The following is a 19,609-nucleotide window of genomic DNA, read 5'->3' on the forward strand; positions in this document are numbered from 1 at the left end:
CAAGGGCTTTACAGAAGTTTATAACGTACAATTAAAAAATCATATTTTTTCCACAAAAATGATCTTTTCACCCTCAATTCTTATTTTTCCAAGGGTAACAGCACCCTAAAAGTTATTGTGCAATTTGTCCTGAGTACGCTGATACCCCACATGTGGGGGTAAACCACTATTTGGGCGCATGGCAGAGCTCGGAAGGGAAGCAGCGCCATTTGTCGTTTTTGGCTGGAATTGAGATCGGACACCATGTCGCGATTGGAAAACCACTGATGTACCAAAACAGTGGAAACCCCCCACAAATGACACCATTTTGTAAACTAGACCCCCCAAGGAACTTATCTAGATGTGTGGTGAGCACTTTGAACCCCCCAGTGCTTCACAGTAGTTTTTAACGCCTGGGTGTGAAAATAAAAAATTCGTATTTTTTCCACAAACATAATCTTTTATTCACCATTTTTTTTTATTTTCCCAAGGGTAACAGGAGAAATTAGACCCCAAAAGTTGTTGTCCAATTTGTCCTGAGTAAGCTGATACCCCATATGTGGGAGAAAACTACTGTATGGGCACACGTCGGGGCTCGGAAGGGAAGTAGTGACGTTTTGGAATGCAGACATTGATGGAATGGTCTGCGGGTGTCATGTTGCCTTTGGAGAGCCCCTGATGTACCAAAACAGGGGAAACCCCCCACAAATGACCCCATTTTGAAAACTAGACCCCCTAAGGAACTTATCTAGATGTGAGGTGAGCACTTTGAACCCCCAAGGGCTTCACAGAAGTTTATAATGCCAGGGCATGAAAATAAAAAAATCGTATTTTTTTCCACAAACATGGTCAATTAGTCCCCAATTTTTTCATTTTCCCAAGGGTAACAGGAGAAATTGGACCCCAAAAGTTGTTGTCCAATTTGTCATGAGTATGCTGACACCCCATATGTGGGAAAAACTACTGTATGGACACACGTCGGGGCTCGGAAGGGAAGCAGTGCCATTTTGGAATGCAGACTTTGATGGAATGGTCTGCGGGTGTCATGTGCGTTTGGAGAGCCCCTGATGTACCTAAACTATTGAAACTCCCCACAAGTGACCCCATTTTGGACACTAGAACCCCCACGGAACTTATCTAGATGTGTGGTGAGCACTTTGAACCCCCAAGTGCTTCACAGAAGTTTATAACGCTCGGACGTGAAAATTAAAAAATCATTTTTTTCCACAAAAATGATATTTTTGCCCCCAATTTATTTTCCTAAGGGTAACAGGAGAAATTGGACCCCAAAAATTGTTTTGCAATTTGTCCTGAGTAGGCTGATACCCTACATGTGGGGGTAAAACACTGTTTGGGCGCATGGCAGAGCTTGGAAGGGAAGGAGCACCATATGACTTTTTCAACTCAGAATTGGCTGGAATTGAGATCAGACGCAATGTTGCATTTGGAGAGCCCCTGATGTGCCCAAACAGTGGAAACCCCCAATTCTAACTCCAACCCGAACCCCAACACACCCCTAACCCTAATCTCAGACCTAACCCTAGACCTAACCCTAGCCCTAACCCTAACCCTAATGGAAAAATGGAAATAAATACATTTTTTTAATTTTATTATTTTTCCCTAACTAAGGGGGTGATAACGGGGGGGTTTGATTTACTATTTATGGCGGTTTTTATTTTTGGCAGCTGTCGCACGCTAAAAGACGCTTTTTATTGTAAAAATAGTTTTTGCATCACCACATATTGAGAGCTATAATTTTTCCGTATTTTGACCCACCGAGTCATGTGAGGTCTTATTTTTTGCGGGACGAGTTGACGTTTTTATTGGTATCATTTTCGGGCACGTGACATTTTTTGATCGCTTTTTATTCCGATTTTTGGGACACAGAATGAACAAAAACCAGCGTTTCATGAATTTCTTTTGGGGGGGTGCGTTTACACTGTTCCGCGTGCGGTAAAATTGATAAAGCGGTTTTATTCTTCGGGTCAGTACGGTTACAGTGATACCTTAGGTCGTTTTTTTATGTTTTGTCGGTTTTATGCAATGAAAACTATTTTATATAAAAAATAATTATTTTTGCATCGCTTTATTCTGCGAGCTATAACTTTTTTATTTTTTCGCTGATGATGCTGTGTGGCGGCTCGTTTTTTGCGGGACAAGATGACGTTTTCAGCGGTACCATGGATATTTATATGCGTCTTTTTGATCGCGCGTTATTACACTTTGTTTGGCGGTATGATAATAAATCATTATTTTTTGCTTCGTTTTTTATTTTTATTTTTTAAGGGGTTCCCTAAAGGGGTTAACTAATGGGACAGTTTTATAGGGCGGGTCGTTACGGACGCGGCGATACCTAATATGTGTACTTTTATTGTTTTGGGGTTTTTTTATTTTCAAAAAATGAATTTATTGGGGAATATTTTTTTTTTTTTTTTTTCTAATTTATTTGGCTTTTTTTTTTAAATTATTTTTACACTTTTTTTAATTTTTTTTTAACTTTATTACATAGTCCCAGGTGGGACATCACTGTCCTGTGAGAGATCGCTGATCTGTCACATCACAGATCACTGTGACAGATCAGCAATCTGTCACAGGCATTGAAGAAGACTTCCTCTTGCCTGCGCTTTGCAGGCACTGAGGAAGCCAGCTTCCTGCAGGCCCCCGAAGGCCCCCGTCGCCATCTTGGATTCGGGGGCCTGGAGGAAAGGAGCCCCCTCCCTGCCGATGCTTCCCTTTAACTCCCGGTACACCGCGATCGTGTTTGGTCGCGGTGTGCAAGGGGTTAACGTGTCGGGGGCGGTCCGTGACCGCCCCTGACACATAGTGCCGGGTGTCAGCTGTAATAATCAGCTGACACCCGGCCGCTATCAGCGGCGCTCACCACGTGGGCGCCGCTGATCGCGGTAGACGTACTATCCCGTCCATGGGCCCGGGTCCCATGGACGGGATAGTACGTCTCATGTCAGGAAGGGGTTAATGTGCGAGCTTTAAGGCCTCATTCACATGTCTGCGTTGAAACACGTACGTGAAAAATGGTACTGTTTGTCATTCATGTGTCCCTTTTGACACACTGATGGTAAGGGTATGTGCACACGTTGCGGATTTGGCCCTGCGGATCCGCAGCAGTTTTCCATGCGGTGTACAGTACCATGTAAACCTATGGAAAATCAAATTCGCTGTGCACATGCTGCGGAAAATTCCACGCACATTTGCTGCGGTTTATTTTCCGCAGCATGTCAATTCTTTGTGTGGAATCCGCAGCGATTTACACCTCTTCCATTATAGGAATCCGCAGGTGTAAAAACGCAGGCCAAATCTGCACAAAATCTGCAGAAAATTCGCACAAAATCTGCACTAAATCCACAGGTAAAACGCCGGTCATTTTACCTGCAGATTCAGCAAAATCCGCTCGGAAAAATCCACAGCCAAATACACAACGGTGTGCACATACCCTAAAAATGTACATACAGACCATACACTGATCGAACTTGTTGAAACCAAAGGGTGTTTTTATTTCACTGAATTTTTAGAGCAGAAACTTGCCAATTCTCCATTCAAATTTTTTTTTTTTTTTTTTTTTTAAACTCCTCATGGTTTTTGGAGCTTTTTTGCTCTAAAAACTCACCTAATACCCCCCAGTGTGAACACACCCATAAAGCATGTGCACAAGGTGCCTTTTTCAGGTGGATTCCACTTTGGATCCTGCCTGGAAAAAGTGTGCAGTATATGTCTCAGCTAATAAAGATATGCGCAGCAATGTCAAAATAACTTGATGTGCATATGTCCTGTCTTTTGTAACTTCTTTTAACCTTTATGCCTAACTTTCTTCAGGCATAGAACGCCATGACGCAACTAAAACAAGTCACTTGACTATTTGTCAAACTGCTTTTGCTTGGAAATTACCCCTAGTTTACATATAAGATTGACGAAAAAAAAAAGACTCCGTAAAAATGGTCAAAAACACAACAAAGAACACGCTTCAGAAAAAAAAAAAACACCAGCATTTTCATAAAGCAACCTCTGCTTCAAAAATTATGCATATACACCTGCTTCTATAAGACATTGTGTGCACAGACCCCTAAGGCCAAGTTTCAAAGTTGCGAATTCCACACCAGCTATCCACAGCAATTTACAGGACAATATAAGTAAATGGGTTTTTCTAAATCCCAGCCACACATTGCGGGGAAAAAAATCCAAGAATGGACAATTCTTTTAACCGTTTGTTTTGTTTAGAAACCTGAAGTGGTTAAAAGACATTAAAAAGACTGAACATATGAAGATCAAGTCGTTTTTACATACAAATGCGTATGTTCAGTCTTATTTTGATATTTTTCAATTCGTTTCCACAGCTGAATCCGCTTGAAAAAAATGTCATGTGCACGTACCCCAAGGGTACGTGCACACAATCCGGAGTTGCTGCGGGTTTGACGCTGTGTATTTATGCAGCATCCAACCAGCAGCGTCCAGATGTTACAGCATAGTGGATGGGATTTCAAGAAGTCCCATGCCTACTGTGCGTCTACAGATGCCCTCGGATCACCCGCGGAGACAAACAAGCGGCACGTCTCTCTAGACTGCAGCATGTCGATTTCTCTTGTGGAGACACTTGAGAAGTTTCACCCATACAATGTATTGGACACAGTAAATCCGCACGGTTCGGTGCACACCTGCGGATTCACCTGTGTTCAATAGATGGCAGCGCTTTGGATGCAGCGAACATGGGCTGCGTACAAAGCTCTGCTCCTTCCATATCGTTGGCACCCGGCCTTATGTTCATTTTCATTGCGGTTTTATCCACAAATATTGCTAAGTAACTGAAGTAAGGTGAAAACATTAACTCAAGTAACATATGGATTCATTGGGTATTGGTAACCAAATCTGCAGCGGATATTCAGGGATGTATCACTGGTGCCATACAAGGAGATGGGGGTATTAAATAGAATATTTATGTGGTATACTTTTCCAGGCAATAGCACATATAGCCTATGAATCCCCAAGATATTATGGTAACTCTACCTAGCAGCGGAGGTTGGCACCCTAGATAACAAGATTTTTGGTGCCCCTGCTCAACGGCAGCTGAACCCTCAGTCTCCCTATAAATCCCTAATTATATCAGATACTCCTAGAGGATCCTATACTAGACATAGGCCAACTCTCTAGTGGGGGGAGAAGGAAAGCTAAAGTATATCAGAGAAGGTAAGATATTACTTAGAAATCTATTCTTAAGCCCCCGTCACACATAGCGATCTCGCTAGCAAGATCAGTGCTGAGTCACAAGTTTTGTGACGCAACAGCGATCTCACCAGCGAGATTGCTGTGTGTGACAGCGATCGGCGACCGGCCCCCCTGCCGGTACCGCTGATCGTTGTTGGAAAGCCCTGGACATTTATTTGATCGTTGATCTCCCGCTGGCCAGCACGCATCGCTGCGTGTGACAGGCGGGAGACCAGCAATCAGCTGGTAACTATGATAAACGCAGGGCTTCTAAGCAGCGTGCTGTGCTTAGAAACCCTCTGTGTACCCTAGTTACCAGCGCGCTGATGCAGGGAGCTGGTAACCAAGGTACAAATCGGGTTTCTAAGTGACGCGCGCTGCTTAGAAACCCGATGTGTACCTTAGTTACCACTTACCAGCTCCCTGCATCAGCGCGCTGGTATCTAACGTACACAGCGACGCCGCGCGCTCGGCGTTGCTGGTGCTGATCGCTGGTGAAGCTGTCTGTTTGACAGCTCACCAGCGATCATGTAGCGACTCACCAGCGATCCTGACAAGTTGCTATCGTTGTCGGGATCGCTGGTGAGTCGCTGTGTGTGACGGGGCCCTTAGACTTTAGCTTTTGTATGGTTATATGTGCGTGCTTGTTTGTCCCTTGAAGATATTACTTGTATATTTTAATGTGTGAACATAACCTTTGCAGAGATTCGCATCCAGATCTTGTTCGAGAAGTGTATGAAAAGGAGGATGAATGAACTCATGGAGATCAACATCCGACACTGCGGAGACACCATCACGTGTTTCTCAACGCAGTGATTCTAGTGTCTCCGCAGTGTCAGATGTTGATCTCCATGAGTTCATTCATCCTCCTTTTCATAGTCTTTTTACTAGGCATTGCTCCTACCAGCCAGTTTCCTACTCCACACTGATGAGGGGCAATACCCCGAAACAGCTGTATGTGGATGGATACCATGTTTTGGCATAGGTGGTTTCCTTGATTGGAGACTGCCCTTCCCGTGGTTGTTCCTTCCCGGGCAAAGACCTGACTGGTCATTGCTTGCTTTGAGAAACACGTGATGGTGTCTCCGCGGCTTCTGTTTTGCTTGCTCGAGAAGTGACTTGCACTTTTTCTTTCCACCAAACATTTTCCAAAACTTGAAGTGGGGTTAAAAAAAGGCTGAAAATACTAAATATATGAACAGCAAGTCGTTGGACAAACAAATGTAGTCAAGCAAGTGACCATCATGACAAGGGAGAGATCAAAGGTCCAAATATCTGGACCCAGGCGGTGGGAGGAGAAATTCCTGGGTTGAAGAAGAACAGTTCATTGTCAAATGATTTTTCTTCTTGTGTCCTTTAAACATGTTATCCTTTACTAAGTACTTTTTGGTACTTTCCATTTTTGTTTTTTTTTTGTTTATGAATGGCATGTTGTGTGAAGGCTTTACTCTTAGGCAAGTGCTGCTCCTCTTCATTGTATATCAGGACAGGGTAGTACGATTAGTAGCCTCAGTGCTGGGTAATGCACCATTATCCCATTAGAATGACACTTCTGTCCTGTGATGCCACCATACACATTAGGACATTAGGTGGTCAGCTGGTCTCACCATACCGGTGAGTTAGGCGTACTTTAGGAACACTGCGCCTGCACTTGCTGGTATAGGATTAGAACAGACGATTTGCCTGATCCTCCCCGTGGGTCTTATACAATGACAACTGAAACTCCAACATGCAGCTTTTCTCAAGGCATGGTAAGATCAAGTGTGGTTTCTCACAGTCGCCAATGTTACTGTATGTGACTTGCAGTACAGTCAGAAAGCTCTCAAGGACAGATGTCTTTTGGACCCAGAAAACCTTTTGTTACAAAATTGGAGGATGAGAATTCTATAAGTACCAATAGTCCATTGTCACTGAGCCAGTATCCGTACGCCATATCGTCACTTCTTACTTATGGAGCTTGGTGCATTTCTCAGCATCACTTCATTTCCATTTGAAGTCCCAGTACTCCCATAATCAGAGCTCATAGGGTGCTATCGTGTGCTTTCTAACAAGATAGTGCCACAGCCACTGAGCTCAGTGATTAGCTACAGCGATGATGCGTACTGTTGACATGACGTCACCGCAGTAGCTAAAACACAGTCTGGAGAAGCGGCAGACAACTCTCGTTGGACCCAGGGAGAGTGAGTACTTGATGAGTGTTTTTATTTTAGAGACTTTGAGGGCTCCATAAATATTAGACTAAAGTCGGAAGGATCGGCCAACAGTCTAATGTATATTGGGGAAGAGAAGGATCTTGCACGTTGGCTTTCCAATGGCTGATGCGTTTATTTTCTCTAGGAGATGAGCTGCTGCCAGAAGTCTGTCAGTGGCTTTCTCATATAGAAAATGGTAGCAACTCAGCCGATGTATGAAGGAGTCAGCGGAGATTGTTATGAATGAGTCACCGGAGGAGGAAAAAACAAAAATACAAGCTAAGTCCAGAAAACCAGAGAGGTTGGTAGCTATCGGATTGCAGACCCCTGATCCTATACACCACAACTAACAGTAGCCGTGGGGGGTTCCTACGGTGCCCTAGACCCCTCGTCACAGCCGGAGAACTACATAAGCCTAAAGAAGGAAAGGGGAAATCTAAACTGCCCCAAAGCAATAGACAGCCCCCAACAAGTATTGTCGGTGAAATACAGATGAAAACACAAACACAGACAGAAAGACAGGCTGAGCAAACGATGGGGCCCAACTAACTAGATAGGACAGGACAGAAAAGATGCTAGCTGCAATCCGCAAAAAACCCTACCAAAAATGTCCCAACCGTCTGATAGGGAAAATCAGAGACAAAAATGTATTCAGGACTGGCTGAATACAAATACTAAGGAAACCAGATAAAATCTCATGGAATAATAGCAGGGCAAAAACTTAGCTTTTAGTAGACAAGAACTAAACTGGATGCCAGAGCTCAGAGCAGAAAGGATCACCAACAGCCCTGCAGGGGGTTGGCTGCCTTATATCCACTCAGAAATTCCAGATGTCCAATCACACTCCGCCTGTTCAGATGACAGGTTCTTCCCATCCCAATCAATTTCACTACCTCTCTTCACCAGCAGAGGGAGTTCATCAGACATCAAAGGTGAAGGGGAGAATGAACTCACAACAGGAGATGTGCCATTGTATGTGGCCATCAGTGGAGAGATTGGTACACATTCTCTACAATTTTTTTGAACTCCCAAACTCCCATACAAATGAATGGAGAGAACACATGATTGAGACCCATTTGGAAGATCGGTGTAATTTTTCAAATTTTTCAGTCACTGGGACCCTTATACTCAAGACATTTCTCGCCTATCCAGTGAGTGTGCAGTAAAATGTATGAGAATGGACAACCCTTTCAAAAAAAAAAAAAAAAGATAAAACTGCCTCCTTAAAAGTGCCATCCCTGCCCATGGGTTGTGTCAGGAATTGCATCTCACCTCTATTAATGTAAGTGGGGCTGAGGTATTTGTTGCAATGTTTTGGTAGGAAAGCAGCCAAGGTTCCCTAATATTTTGCTGCCCACCTAGTGTTGTCATTTCGCTGCCACATAAGTGACGTTATTATTACGTAAAGAACGCGGATTCATCAATCCTACATATAACTGTGAGGCCAAAGAGTCGCCTTTCAGGTCCCACTATAATGGCTAGCATTAATCATGGACACCAAGAAGAACATATAACACCACCGCATCACTCTACAATCTGATTCAGCCTGTCATGGGGTTGGTTAGGGGTCGGTCAGTGGTCTTTTTGCTGACCCTTAGGGCCACAATGGTCACTACTGGTAGAGTCGTAGAAAAAAATAAACTCACTTTAGGTATGAAGACCTATATACATACAAATTCCGAGGTTGCACAAGGTCAGTGGGATCTATGTAAACTACTGACTGCAGGACTGGTTCTCTGTTGCTTGTAGATCCCGTCATTCAGGGCTTTGTTGCCTTAGGCATTTGTTTCCACCCATTTGACTAGAATCTGTGTACTCGGCCTCATCCATTGTAGCTTAGCAGTCTTACATGTGTATTAGCCAATTACTAGTGTAAAGAATGGCTGCCTCAGAGTTTCTTTATAGCAGGCGCAGTCTATTTTATTTGTTGGTTCCCAGTACATGTAGCGCCACGATACCTAGAGATACACAGATTACACTACTGTTATTCTGTTTTAGTAAAATTAGTTCATACTTCATGAAAATGTAAATTTACATCAGGCGACTTTATCCAAATGATTTCCAACTTCTTTTCTCAATGTTTCCAATAAATCATAAATCGCTCCCATTCTTCAGAAATGTCTCCTAAATTTTCTTATTTTCTGCTCAGGTTTTGGAGGTTGCCTCGACATCATAGTAGATGGAGTGGCATTAATGCAGGAGGCGTCCATAGAGCCGAGCTACAACCCAATCCACCACAACTTTATCGAGACCGAGACACAACTGGCGGAGAGCTTTGCCTATTTCTTTCCTCCCGGCGCTGCGTCAGAGTAAGCATATATCATATTAATATGAATGCCAATGTTAATACCGTGAAATAAACACTATGCAGCCTGTTATCCTGCTGGCATGGCTGACATCCCACAGACCGGGTCCATCATCACAACCCACCTCGAAGAGCATGCGGTGCATGCAGTGTTGCAAGGTGAACTGGCCTCATAATTCTTTGCACACTATGCATGCTGTGGATGAGGCAATCAATCTTTGGGCATTGATCAAGCCAGGAGGAGGATGGGCCGGCATGACTTTTGAGAGGAGCAGCTCCACCCTCCCATGATTGCTCACAGGTCATTAGAATATAGCTCTCACCATTTTCAAAATACTTACTCAATTTTATGCTGCGCTGGCCAGAATATAGAATGATATCAGGACAACCCGTTCCTGTCTTGGATAACAGGTTTAGGAGTTCCCTTTAATTTCTGACACGTGAATGATTGGGCACCAATATGATGCTGCGGCTTCAGAAATGCCAGGCGGTCAGCTGGCATTGCCCTGCACACTTATAACTGACTGCTGTCAGAGTTTAGGATTTCATTCTGACCCTTCCTCCGATGATTGGTGAGCTATGTAATAAATGTATACAGTTCTCCATCCTGACTAATAGTGGAAAGTCCCACTAAGGGGCTATGTTCATGAGAAAACATTTTGAAAGACATAATTGCGTCTTTGACTTTTTTTTTTTTTTTTTTTATATATATATCTTGTTCTGAACAGACGATACGTATCCAACGACACCTTATTCGGGAAACTTGTAAATGCATCAAAAAGACTTTCAGAAATGAGGTCGGCTCTTGGTGGGAATGCTCCAGTTATGGCCAATCGCTTAGCTGCTGAAGGCTGTGACGTGCTTCTTGGTGGCCGCCTGAGTACAGAAGAAATGAGTGTGTTGTCTGAGCGTATCACAGGTAATATCCCCTGATTACTTATTTTTCTGCTGCTAAAGCAATAAATAATTGGTTGTCAAGAACAGAATATTGAGTCTGTATATCTTGTATCTAACTTGATAGGTGGATGTGTAGGGCCCAGTATACATTAGATAGGTGTTGACCCAGCTATCTTTCTCTTAGCTACCCCATACATACAGAGGAAAGCTCAGCCGAGCACTCTTGTGGTGTTCTCTGCCATTTGTAGACTCCTGTGGAAATGACAGACCTCTGGAGAGAACAAAGGGATCAGCTGTTGAATTTCAGCAGGTTGGATAAGACCACCCCAAAGCCCCCCCCCCCGCCTGCCTTTTTTTTTTTTCTCTCCTGAGCAAGAGTCGTAACGTCCCCATACATATTTGAGTATCAGTGGGTTCAGCCGACAATAGCCTAATGTGTAGGGGTGCCTTTCCATGTATCTCACCCTAGTTTCAATAGTAGTTTCCACGTGCCTGACCGTTTATTGCTCCTGGAAATGGGCAATCACCAGAGGTGTCGTTAGCTACATGATTCTGTACAGTAAACAATCATTTTCAGCTGACCTTGGCATACACATTTATGGAGCAGATAAGAAAGGTGTGCCTATATGTCTGTCCTGCATTAGACATGTTACAACCTGTCAGGTTTTTTTTTTTCTAAATAAATTAAAACATGTGCAGTTTTTTTTTCCCTTTTATAGTTTAACTCCCAGCAGCTAACAATTTTTTAATATCTAACTAGTAAACCTAGAATAACATGATGCAAGTATCAGTTTCACTTGAATGTGCAGTTTTTTTTGTTTTTTTTTAGCTCAAGTCAGTATAGACTTGAGCTGGAAGGAGAAGAATCCCTTTTTATATAGCTCCAACATATTCCGCAGCGCTTTACAGTTTAACAGTTTCAAAACACAAGTCATAAGTAACAACGTTAACAATACAATAATTAAAGCACAATAAGACGAAATAAGACGACCCTGCTCTTGAGAGCTTACAATCTACAATGCGGTGGGGGAGATACAGAGTACAGGGGGAGATTTACAATGAAGGTCCAGCCATCTTGAGGGAGTGAAGGATGGATGGAGATAATGAATGGGCTACACACGCACACTTACACAGAGAATGACTGTGATTAGTGAACGTGATAGGCTGCTCTAAACAAATGTGTTTTGAGGGAGCGCCTGAAACTATGCAAATTGTGGATAGTCCTAATTTCTTGGGGTAGAGAATTCCAGAAGATTGAGAAGAGGGGTGGAGGGCACCATGACATATCCATAAGCTATGGTGTATCGACCTGGAGTATGTCAAAAAGAGTCAAATATATGCAAGAAAATAAGACATACTATACACCAGGGATCACCAAACAATACAATTAGTATAAAAAAATTCTTTATTCAAATAGTCTTAGAAAAACCACACACACCATCAAATAATTAAAAACAATTAAAAACAGGACAAAAAAGCCCCCAGGAGATGTTATATACCCCCTGAACACAATCTGGTCAATCCCATATGGAACCTATACATAGTAGGTTAGACACTGAATGATGAGGAAACACAATGAGACGGATACTTATACATGCATAGGAAAAAAACTAAACCATTTAAATAACAAAGTATCACAATATGAGAGTAGATCCCCCAAAGACCTAGGGAGGAGAAATTCCTCCAATAGCAGACTTTACATAGAAAACTGAAAAATGGCCAACAAGGCAGCAGTGCTAATTCTGACACCCTGATGTGGTAAGCAGCCACTAGGTGGCTACTAGAATCCTGCATACAAGTCAATACATGAAGTATTTTGTGATGGATTGGGACACATTGGAGAGGATGATTGTAAGTGTGTGAACCAATACTAAGAGGTTAATGGCAGCAGTATCACAACAGATCTAAGAGGTTTTTTTTTTCCTTATCTATTGTGATACTGCTGCCATTAACCTTTTAGTATTGGTTCACACACTTATAATCATCCTCTCCAATGTGTCCCAATCCATCACAAAATACCGTATTTTTCGCTTTATAAGATGCACCTGATTATAAGATGCACCCCCAAATTTGGTGAAGAAAAAGAGAAAAAAATGTTTTCTTATGTTAAATGGAGGAGTGTCTTATAATGCCAGTGTCCGTCTTACAAATCATATATATGTCCCTCATCCTGGTATCTATATAGCCCCCATCCTGGCACATGACCCCCTTGTGCTGGCACATAGCCCCCCATCCTATCCTGGATATGACCCCCCCCAGTCACTATATGCCCCCCTGCTGGCACTCACATGGCCCCCCTCTCTCTATATGCCTCCCTGCTGGTACGCACACGGCCCCCCCATCCCTATATTTCCCCTGCTGGCACACATTGTCCCCCTGTCCCTATATTCTCCCCTGCTGGCATTCACACATCCCCCCCCCCCCCATCCCTATGTTCCCCCCTGCTGGCACACATTGTCACCCCGGTCCTATGTCACCCCGGTCCTATAATCCCCCCTGCTGGCACACATTGTCCCCCTGGTCCTATAATCCCCCCTGCTGGCACACATTGCCCCCCCCTCCATATATTCCCCCCTGCTGGCACACATTGTCCCCCCCTCCATATATTCCCCCCCCTGCTGGCACATATTGCCCCCTCCCATCCCTATATTCCCCCCTGCTGGCACACAAGGCCCCTTCTTCATATATTTCCCCCTGCTGGCACACATTGTCCCCCCATCCCTATATTTCCCCCTGCTGTCACACATGGCCCCCGTCCCTATATTTCCCCCTGCTGGCAAGCACATGCTAAAATAATAATCAGTTAACTCACCTACTGATCGCTCCTGCTCCCAGCTCCCCTGTGGCTTACCTGTGTCTGTGCTGAATCTGCTGTCATCCTCCTCCTGCAGGGCACACGCAGCTGCTGCTCATTCCAGCAGCTCATTGTAGCTACAGGACCTTCCATGATGTGACCAATAGGAGCTGCTCAGCTGCGGTCATGTGACTCGCAGTGCACGCTGGGAGTCATGTGACCGCAGGTCCTATGGTCACATCATGCAAAGTCCTGAAGCGATGAGCTGCCTGAATGCGCTGCTGCTGCCGCTCACCCTGCAGGAGGAGGATGACAGCAGACTGGACACAGGAAAGCCATGAGGGAGCTGAGAGCAGGAGTGATCATCAGTAGGTAAGTGTCTATAGTGACTGGGGGTGAGTGCAGGCACATGTAATATGCACCGCTCCCCTGTCTACCAACTCGGCGCTGTTTCAGCACCGAGGTGATGGACAGCGGGTGCAGTGAATATTACATGAGCCTAATGAGCGGGAGCACAGGACTTCCCGCTGTCTCTGCAGCCCCCATCCGGCCCACCCCAGCCCCCTGACTCCATGCCAGAGCCGCCCCCCCCCCCACTCTGTAGCACAGCAGCACACAGATTCGCTTTATAAGACGCACCCCCCACTTTCCCCCAAAATTTGGGGTAACCAAAGTGCGTCTTATAAAGCGAAAAATACGGTACTTCATGTATTGACTTGTATTCAGGATTGTAGTAGCCACCTAGTGGCTGGTTACCACATCAGGGTGTCAGAGTCAGCACTGCTGCCTTGTTGGCCATTTTTCAGTTTTCTATGTAAAGTCTGCTATTGGAGGAATTTCTCCTCCCTAGGTCTTTGGGGGATCTACTCTCATATTGTGATACTTTGTTATTTAAATGGTTTAGTTTTTTCCTATGCATGTATAAGTATCCTTCTCATTGTGTTTCCTCATCATTCAATGTCTAACCTACTATGTATAGGTTCCATATGGGATTGACCGGATTGTGTTCAGGGGGTATATAACATCTCATTGGGGCTTTTTTTGTCCTGTTTTAATTGTATTTAATTATTTGTTGGTGTGTGTGGTTTTTCTAAGACTACTTGAATAAAGATTTTTTTTTTTATTCTAATTGTATTGTTTGGTGATCCCTGGTGTATAGTATGTCTCCTTTTCTTACATATATTTGCATTCCAGAGGATTGCCGCAGCGCGAGAGAAGTCTTGGAGTCGGGCGTGGGAGGTACGGATTAGTGCAGAGGTTAGTCAAAAGTCGTTTGCAGAGCGCAGCGGTCGTTTAGGCCGATAGACAGAAATGAGGGAGGAGATGTAGGGGAGTGCTGCACTGTGGAGAGCTTTCAATTGGATCCTATAATGAATGGGCAGCCAATGTAAGGATTGGCGAAGAGCGGACGTGTCCAAGTACCGATTAGCCAGATAGATGACCCTGGCTGCTGCATTAAGTATGGACTGGAGAGGGGATAGTCGAGTAACGGGGAGGCCAATTAATAGGGCGTTTCAGTAATCCAGGTGGGAGTGGAACAATGCTACAGTGAGGGTGTTGTTTGTTTTCATGATGAGAAAAGGGCGGATTCTAGAGATGTTCTTTAGGTGTAAGCGGCAAGAGTGGGCAAGAGATTGTATATGGGATGTGAAGGAGAGATTGGTGTCAAACATAACACCCAGCCAGCGCGCCTGCTGCCGGGGTGTTATTGTAGTGCCACCCATGGAGAGGGAAATGTCAGGTTTAGGGAGGTTAGTAGATGGCGGAAGCAGAAGAAGTTCAGTTTTGGAGAGGTTGAGTTTCAGATAGAGAGCGGACATGATGTTGGAGACTGCGGACAGACAGTCACTGGCATTCTGTAGTACCGCGGGGGTAAGGTCGGGGGATGACCTGTATAGTTGTGTGTCATCAGCATAAAGATGATACTGAAAGCCAAATCTGCTGATGGTCTGTCCAATTGGGGCCGTGTAGAGAGAAGAGAAGGGGGCCAAGGACTGAGCCCTGAGGTACCCCGACAGCGAGAGGAAGAGGAGATGACGTGGAGCCAGAGAACAAAACTCTGAAGGAGCGGTCAGAGAGCTAGGAAGAGAACCAGGAGAAAGCAGTGTCCTTAATGCCTAGTGACTGGAGCCTAGAGAGTAGGAGATGATGGTCAACAGTATCGAAAGCTGCAGATAGGTCAAGAAGAATGAGCAGAGAGTGGTCACCGTTACGTTTTGCTGTCAGAAGGTCACGGGTCACTTTGAGTGCAGTTTCAGTCGAATGTAGGGGGCGGAAGCCGGACTGTGAAGGGTCTAAATAAAAGGGAGTGAGTGGAGAGGTAACGGGTAAGGCGGGAGTAAACTAGGCGCTCCAAAAGTTGAGATGAAGGGGAGATTGGAGACTGGTCTGTAGTTGTTTGTGCAGGTTGGGTATTTTTAGATGTTCTGTACATGTAAAATATACATAATATGGGGGAAGGTTAAACAAAAATGTTCTAGGAGCAGTTTTATTTATCTCTGCAGCATATGTGTGCAGCGTTGGTTTTTTTCCCATGGTTTATGATAGACTTTATGAATACTGTAGATTATTCATTTGGCTGTAGTTTTCCCACTATTTTACCATTCTTCTGCCAGTGGTTCATATACCAATTTTGTGCTTTTTTTTGTTTTGTATAGGAAATTGAATGCGTTTTTTTTTTTTTTTTTTTCTTCAGAGAATCATGGAGCTATGGATTTGGGTGTCTTTTTAGAAAAGAGTAAGGGGCACCATATACAAAAGTTAGCTCCTCATACACATGAGCGTATGCTCTGCCTAGCGCTCCTGTGTTCTGTATGGACGAACTCTTGCCGGGCTCCTCTTGCGGCAGTCCAAAATCAGACTTGCCAGATCCTTATGTCCCAATACACAATAGACTGTTGACAGAGTCTGCTGATATTGGCGGGTTTGGCCACCTTTTGTCAAATGTGTATGGGCTCCTTAAAGAGGATCTTTCACTGGATTTTTAATTTAGGCCACATCCACACAGTCACTATTTGGTCAGTATTTTACCTCCGTATTTGTAAGCCAAAACCAGGAGTGGAACAATCAGAGGAAAAGTGTAATAGAAACAGGTCACCACTTCTGAATTTATCATCCACTCCTGGTTTTAGCTTATAAATACTGATGTAATATACTGACCAAATTCTGAACATGTGAATGTAGCCTTAAATGGATAGCCTTCTCCATTTGGTACTGATTCTGAGAATGTTTTCTTTTTTTCTTTTTTTATGTACCTTTTCCTCTCTATGATGCATATGTGTTTTGATTGGCCACTATCATAGATGAGAAAATGCAAACGCCCACAGAGAAGTTATGTAGTAGTACACGCCAAGTTGGTTGATGGGAAAATTTACATATTGCGAGCTCTTTATTATTAGAAAATATAACTTTCAAATGAAGGGGCACAGAAAAGCTGTTCTAAAATCTGTGGAGTAAGTACTCAGTTTAAATAAAAATAAAATTCAGTGAAAAGTCCTCTTTGAGGTGGTCTTTTTTTTTTGGGGGGGGGGGAGTTTTGTTCTGTGATTGAGAAGCGGTCTATAGTTACAATGTCAGAGAGGTATAAAATAAAAATAAAATAAATCTTTATTTTTATATAGCGCTAACATATTCCGCAGCGCTTTACAGTTTTGCACACATCATCACTGTCCCCGATGGGGCTCACAATCTAAATTCCCTATCAGTATGTCTTTTGGAATGTGGGAGGAAACCGGAGTGCCCGGAGGAAACCCACGCAAACACGGGGAGAACATACAAACTCCTTGCAGATGTTGTCCTTGGTGGGATTCGAACCCAGGACCTCAGCGCTGCAAGGCTGCAGCGCTAACCACTGAGCCACCGTGCCGCCCAAGTCATTATGTAATGTACAATTATATTAATCCATGTGACACATTTATTCCTGTTCTGACTGAAAGTCTGTTCTATTTCAGACTAGACATTTCCTGTTAATGCTAGCATTTCTGTCTGGGAGATGTCATAGGGCTACAAACATGTTTTGCCACCAGTAGATCTGTCCTTATTTCTTTTATTGATCAATGTTCTTTATTCCAGTATGTTTTCCCATACATAGAGACCTGTAGTGGGACTTTTAGTTCATACAATTTGGTAGACCAAACTTATCAATACTCCTTATCACAATTATCAACCAGATCTCATTCATAGGACAATCAAACTTGCCACACATTTTCTATCTACTGATTAAAGGTGTCCATACACTTTAGTCCATTCATTTGGTCAACCGCTATTCCTCCTGAGCCACCCATACATAAGTATGCTGAAATTAGCCAAGTTAGTATGTGTTTTCAGTGGGGAGAGGAGAATGTCATTGTCAGACCCTTCTAGCAGTGTCTTAACTCTCATGAAAATGAAAGAAACCGCACACATTAGATGTTCGGCTGTTATGGTTTGGCTCACAGTTGTTTGTATGGCCACTAGTGATGAGTGAGTATACTCGTCAGGGCTCATACTCACTTGCGAGAGACTCGCACGATTCTCATGCGAGTCGCTCGCATGAAAACGTGGCACTGCCGCCGACACTCGGACTGGAGCGTGCGGCTGCAAATACATGTAGCCGCACGCTCTGGTCCGAGTGCCGGCGGCAGTGCCAAGTTTTCATGCAAGAGACTCGCACAAGAATCGTGCGAGTCTCTCGCAAGTGAGTATGAGCCCTCAATCGAGATTTCCCGAGCATGCCCGTGATCTCCGAGTATTTGGATGTGCTCGGAGATTTAGTTTCTGTCGCCTTAGCTGCATGATTTGCGGCTGCTAGACAGCCTGAATACATTTCGGGCTTTCCTAACAAACAGGCAAACCCCACATGTTTTCAGGCTGTGTAGCAGCCGCAAATCTTGCAGCTACAGCGACACAAACTAAATCTCCGAGCACACCAAAATACTCCATCACCCGAACATGCTCAGGAAATCTTGAGTAACGAGTATACTCGCTCATCATTAATGGCCACCTTAACATAAAGAAAAGATATATTTTGCTTTGGAACCAATGGTAACAACACCAATGCTGCTGCCTCCAATGATTCCAACCATCAAGTTATTGCCGGAGACTGGCCCTGACCAAGCTGCTGGGTACAAGTTGCTTTGTTTGGTTGTTTTCAGTGGATCCGACATGATTCGGGCATTTATTCTGTTATTTGCAGTTGCTGGTGAGCCTATAACAGATGCTGACATTCACCTCATAATGGAATATCCAACTGGCGCTAAATGGGGAAACCACGTTTCGCGTCGTGCCAACAGGTGACCACATTTATAGTGTACACTACAAACCTGTTACCAGTAAAGTAAAATGTCTGTAATGCAGCAATAACGGGACCAGATGGGTTCTAGATGGTGGAAGAAAATTCTGTATTTCAAACTTTTGGTTTTTTTTTTTACAAGTTTGATTACTGAAATGCTAACAGTCAGCTGATATTGCCACCCTCCATTTTGTCCGTTCGCAAAGAGCAATGGTATAGCACCTAACATTGACCATAGGACCCCTAAATGATGTCTATAATATTTCATAGGAAATGCACACATGGGGTTTCTTCACGAGATAACCAATATATGATTACTGTGTCACAACTAGCTTGTCACTGTGACAGATCTAGTAAAATTGGGGTATCCTTAAGATACCCTCCTATTATTATTCTAGAGGGTACAAGTGCAGTCACTTAAAGTTTGTTTGTAATTGAAAATATTAATTAAAAGGCATATTAATACACGTGCTTCATTTGTTATAATCTGTTATTCCAAAGGTACATCGTGCACAGTGATTCACACAATCCAATGATCGATTCCCTGGAGGACTTTAAATCCCAATTGGAAGTTTTTGAGCCAGATCTCGTTGTGATTGGAGGGTTACAGATGATGGACAGCTTTCCCTTTAAATCTGGTAATGACCCTCAGTTAAATATTCTGGCTTCTCGTTTGTAGCTTATGGTATCAAACGGTTTTAATAGAATTATGTATATTTGAAATGCTACAGCGTTTACAGTATAACGAAGGATTTTTTTCTCCTTATGCAATTATATACAGTTGTGGCCAAAAGTATTGACACCCCTGCAATTTTGTCAGATACTCAGTTTCTTCCTGAAAATGATTGCAATCACAAATTCTTTGGTATTATCTTCATTTAATTTGTGTTAAATGAAAAAACACAAAAGAGAATGAAGCAAAACATTGATCATTTCACACAAAACTCCAAAAATGGGCC

The 19,609-nt window shown here is 43.6% G+C and overlaps 1 protein-coding gene across 1 annotated transcript in view; it reads left to right on the forward strand.

Annotated features, from left to right (window-relative positions):
- Window positions 1-19,609, forward strand: part of LOC141063504 (ADP-dependent glucokinase-like) — a 31,164-nt gene that overhangs the window by 6,503 nt on the left and 5,052 nt on the right. Inside the window, exons 2-5 of the mRNA XM_073557584.1 lie at window positions 9,535-9,694; window positions 10,419-10,609; window positions 18,555-18,651; window positions 19,152-19,288. Coding sequence (XP_073413685.1) covers window positions 9,535-9,694; window positions 10,419-10,609; window positions 18,555-18,651; window positions 19,152-19,288 — 585 coding nt within the window. The remainder of the gene's footprint in view (window positions 1-9,534; window positions 9,695-10,418; window positions 10,610-18,554; window positions 18,652-19,151; window positions 19,289-19,609) is intronic.

Source organism: Dendrobates tinctorius, unplaced genomic scaffold (assembly GCF_039654945.1).
Source record: "Dendrobates tinctorius isolate UK_male_01 unplaced genomic scaffold, ASM3965494v1 ptg000250l, whole genome shotgun sequence".
Lineage (NCBI taxonomy): Eukaryota > Metazoa > Chordata > Amphibia > Anura > Dendrobatidae > Dendrobates > Dendrobates tinctorius.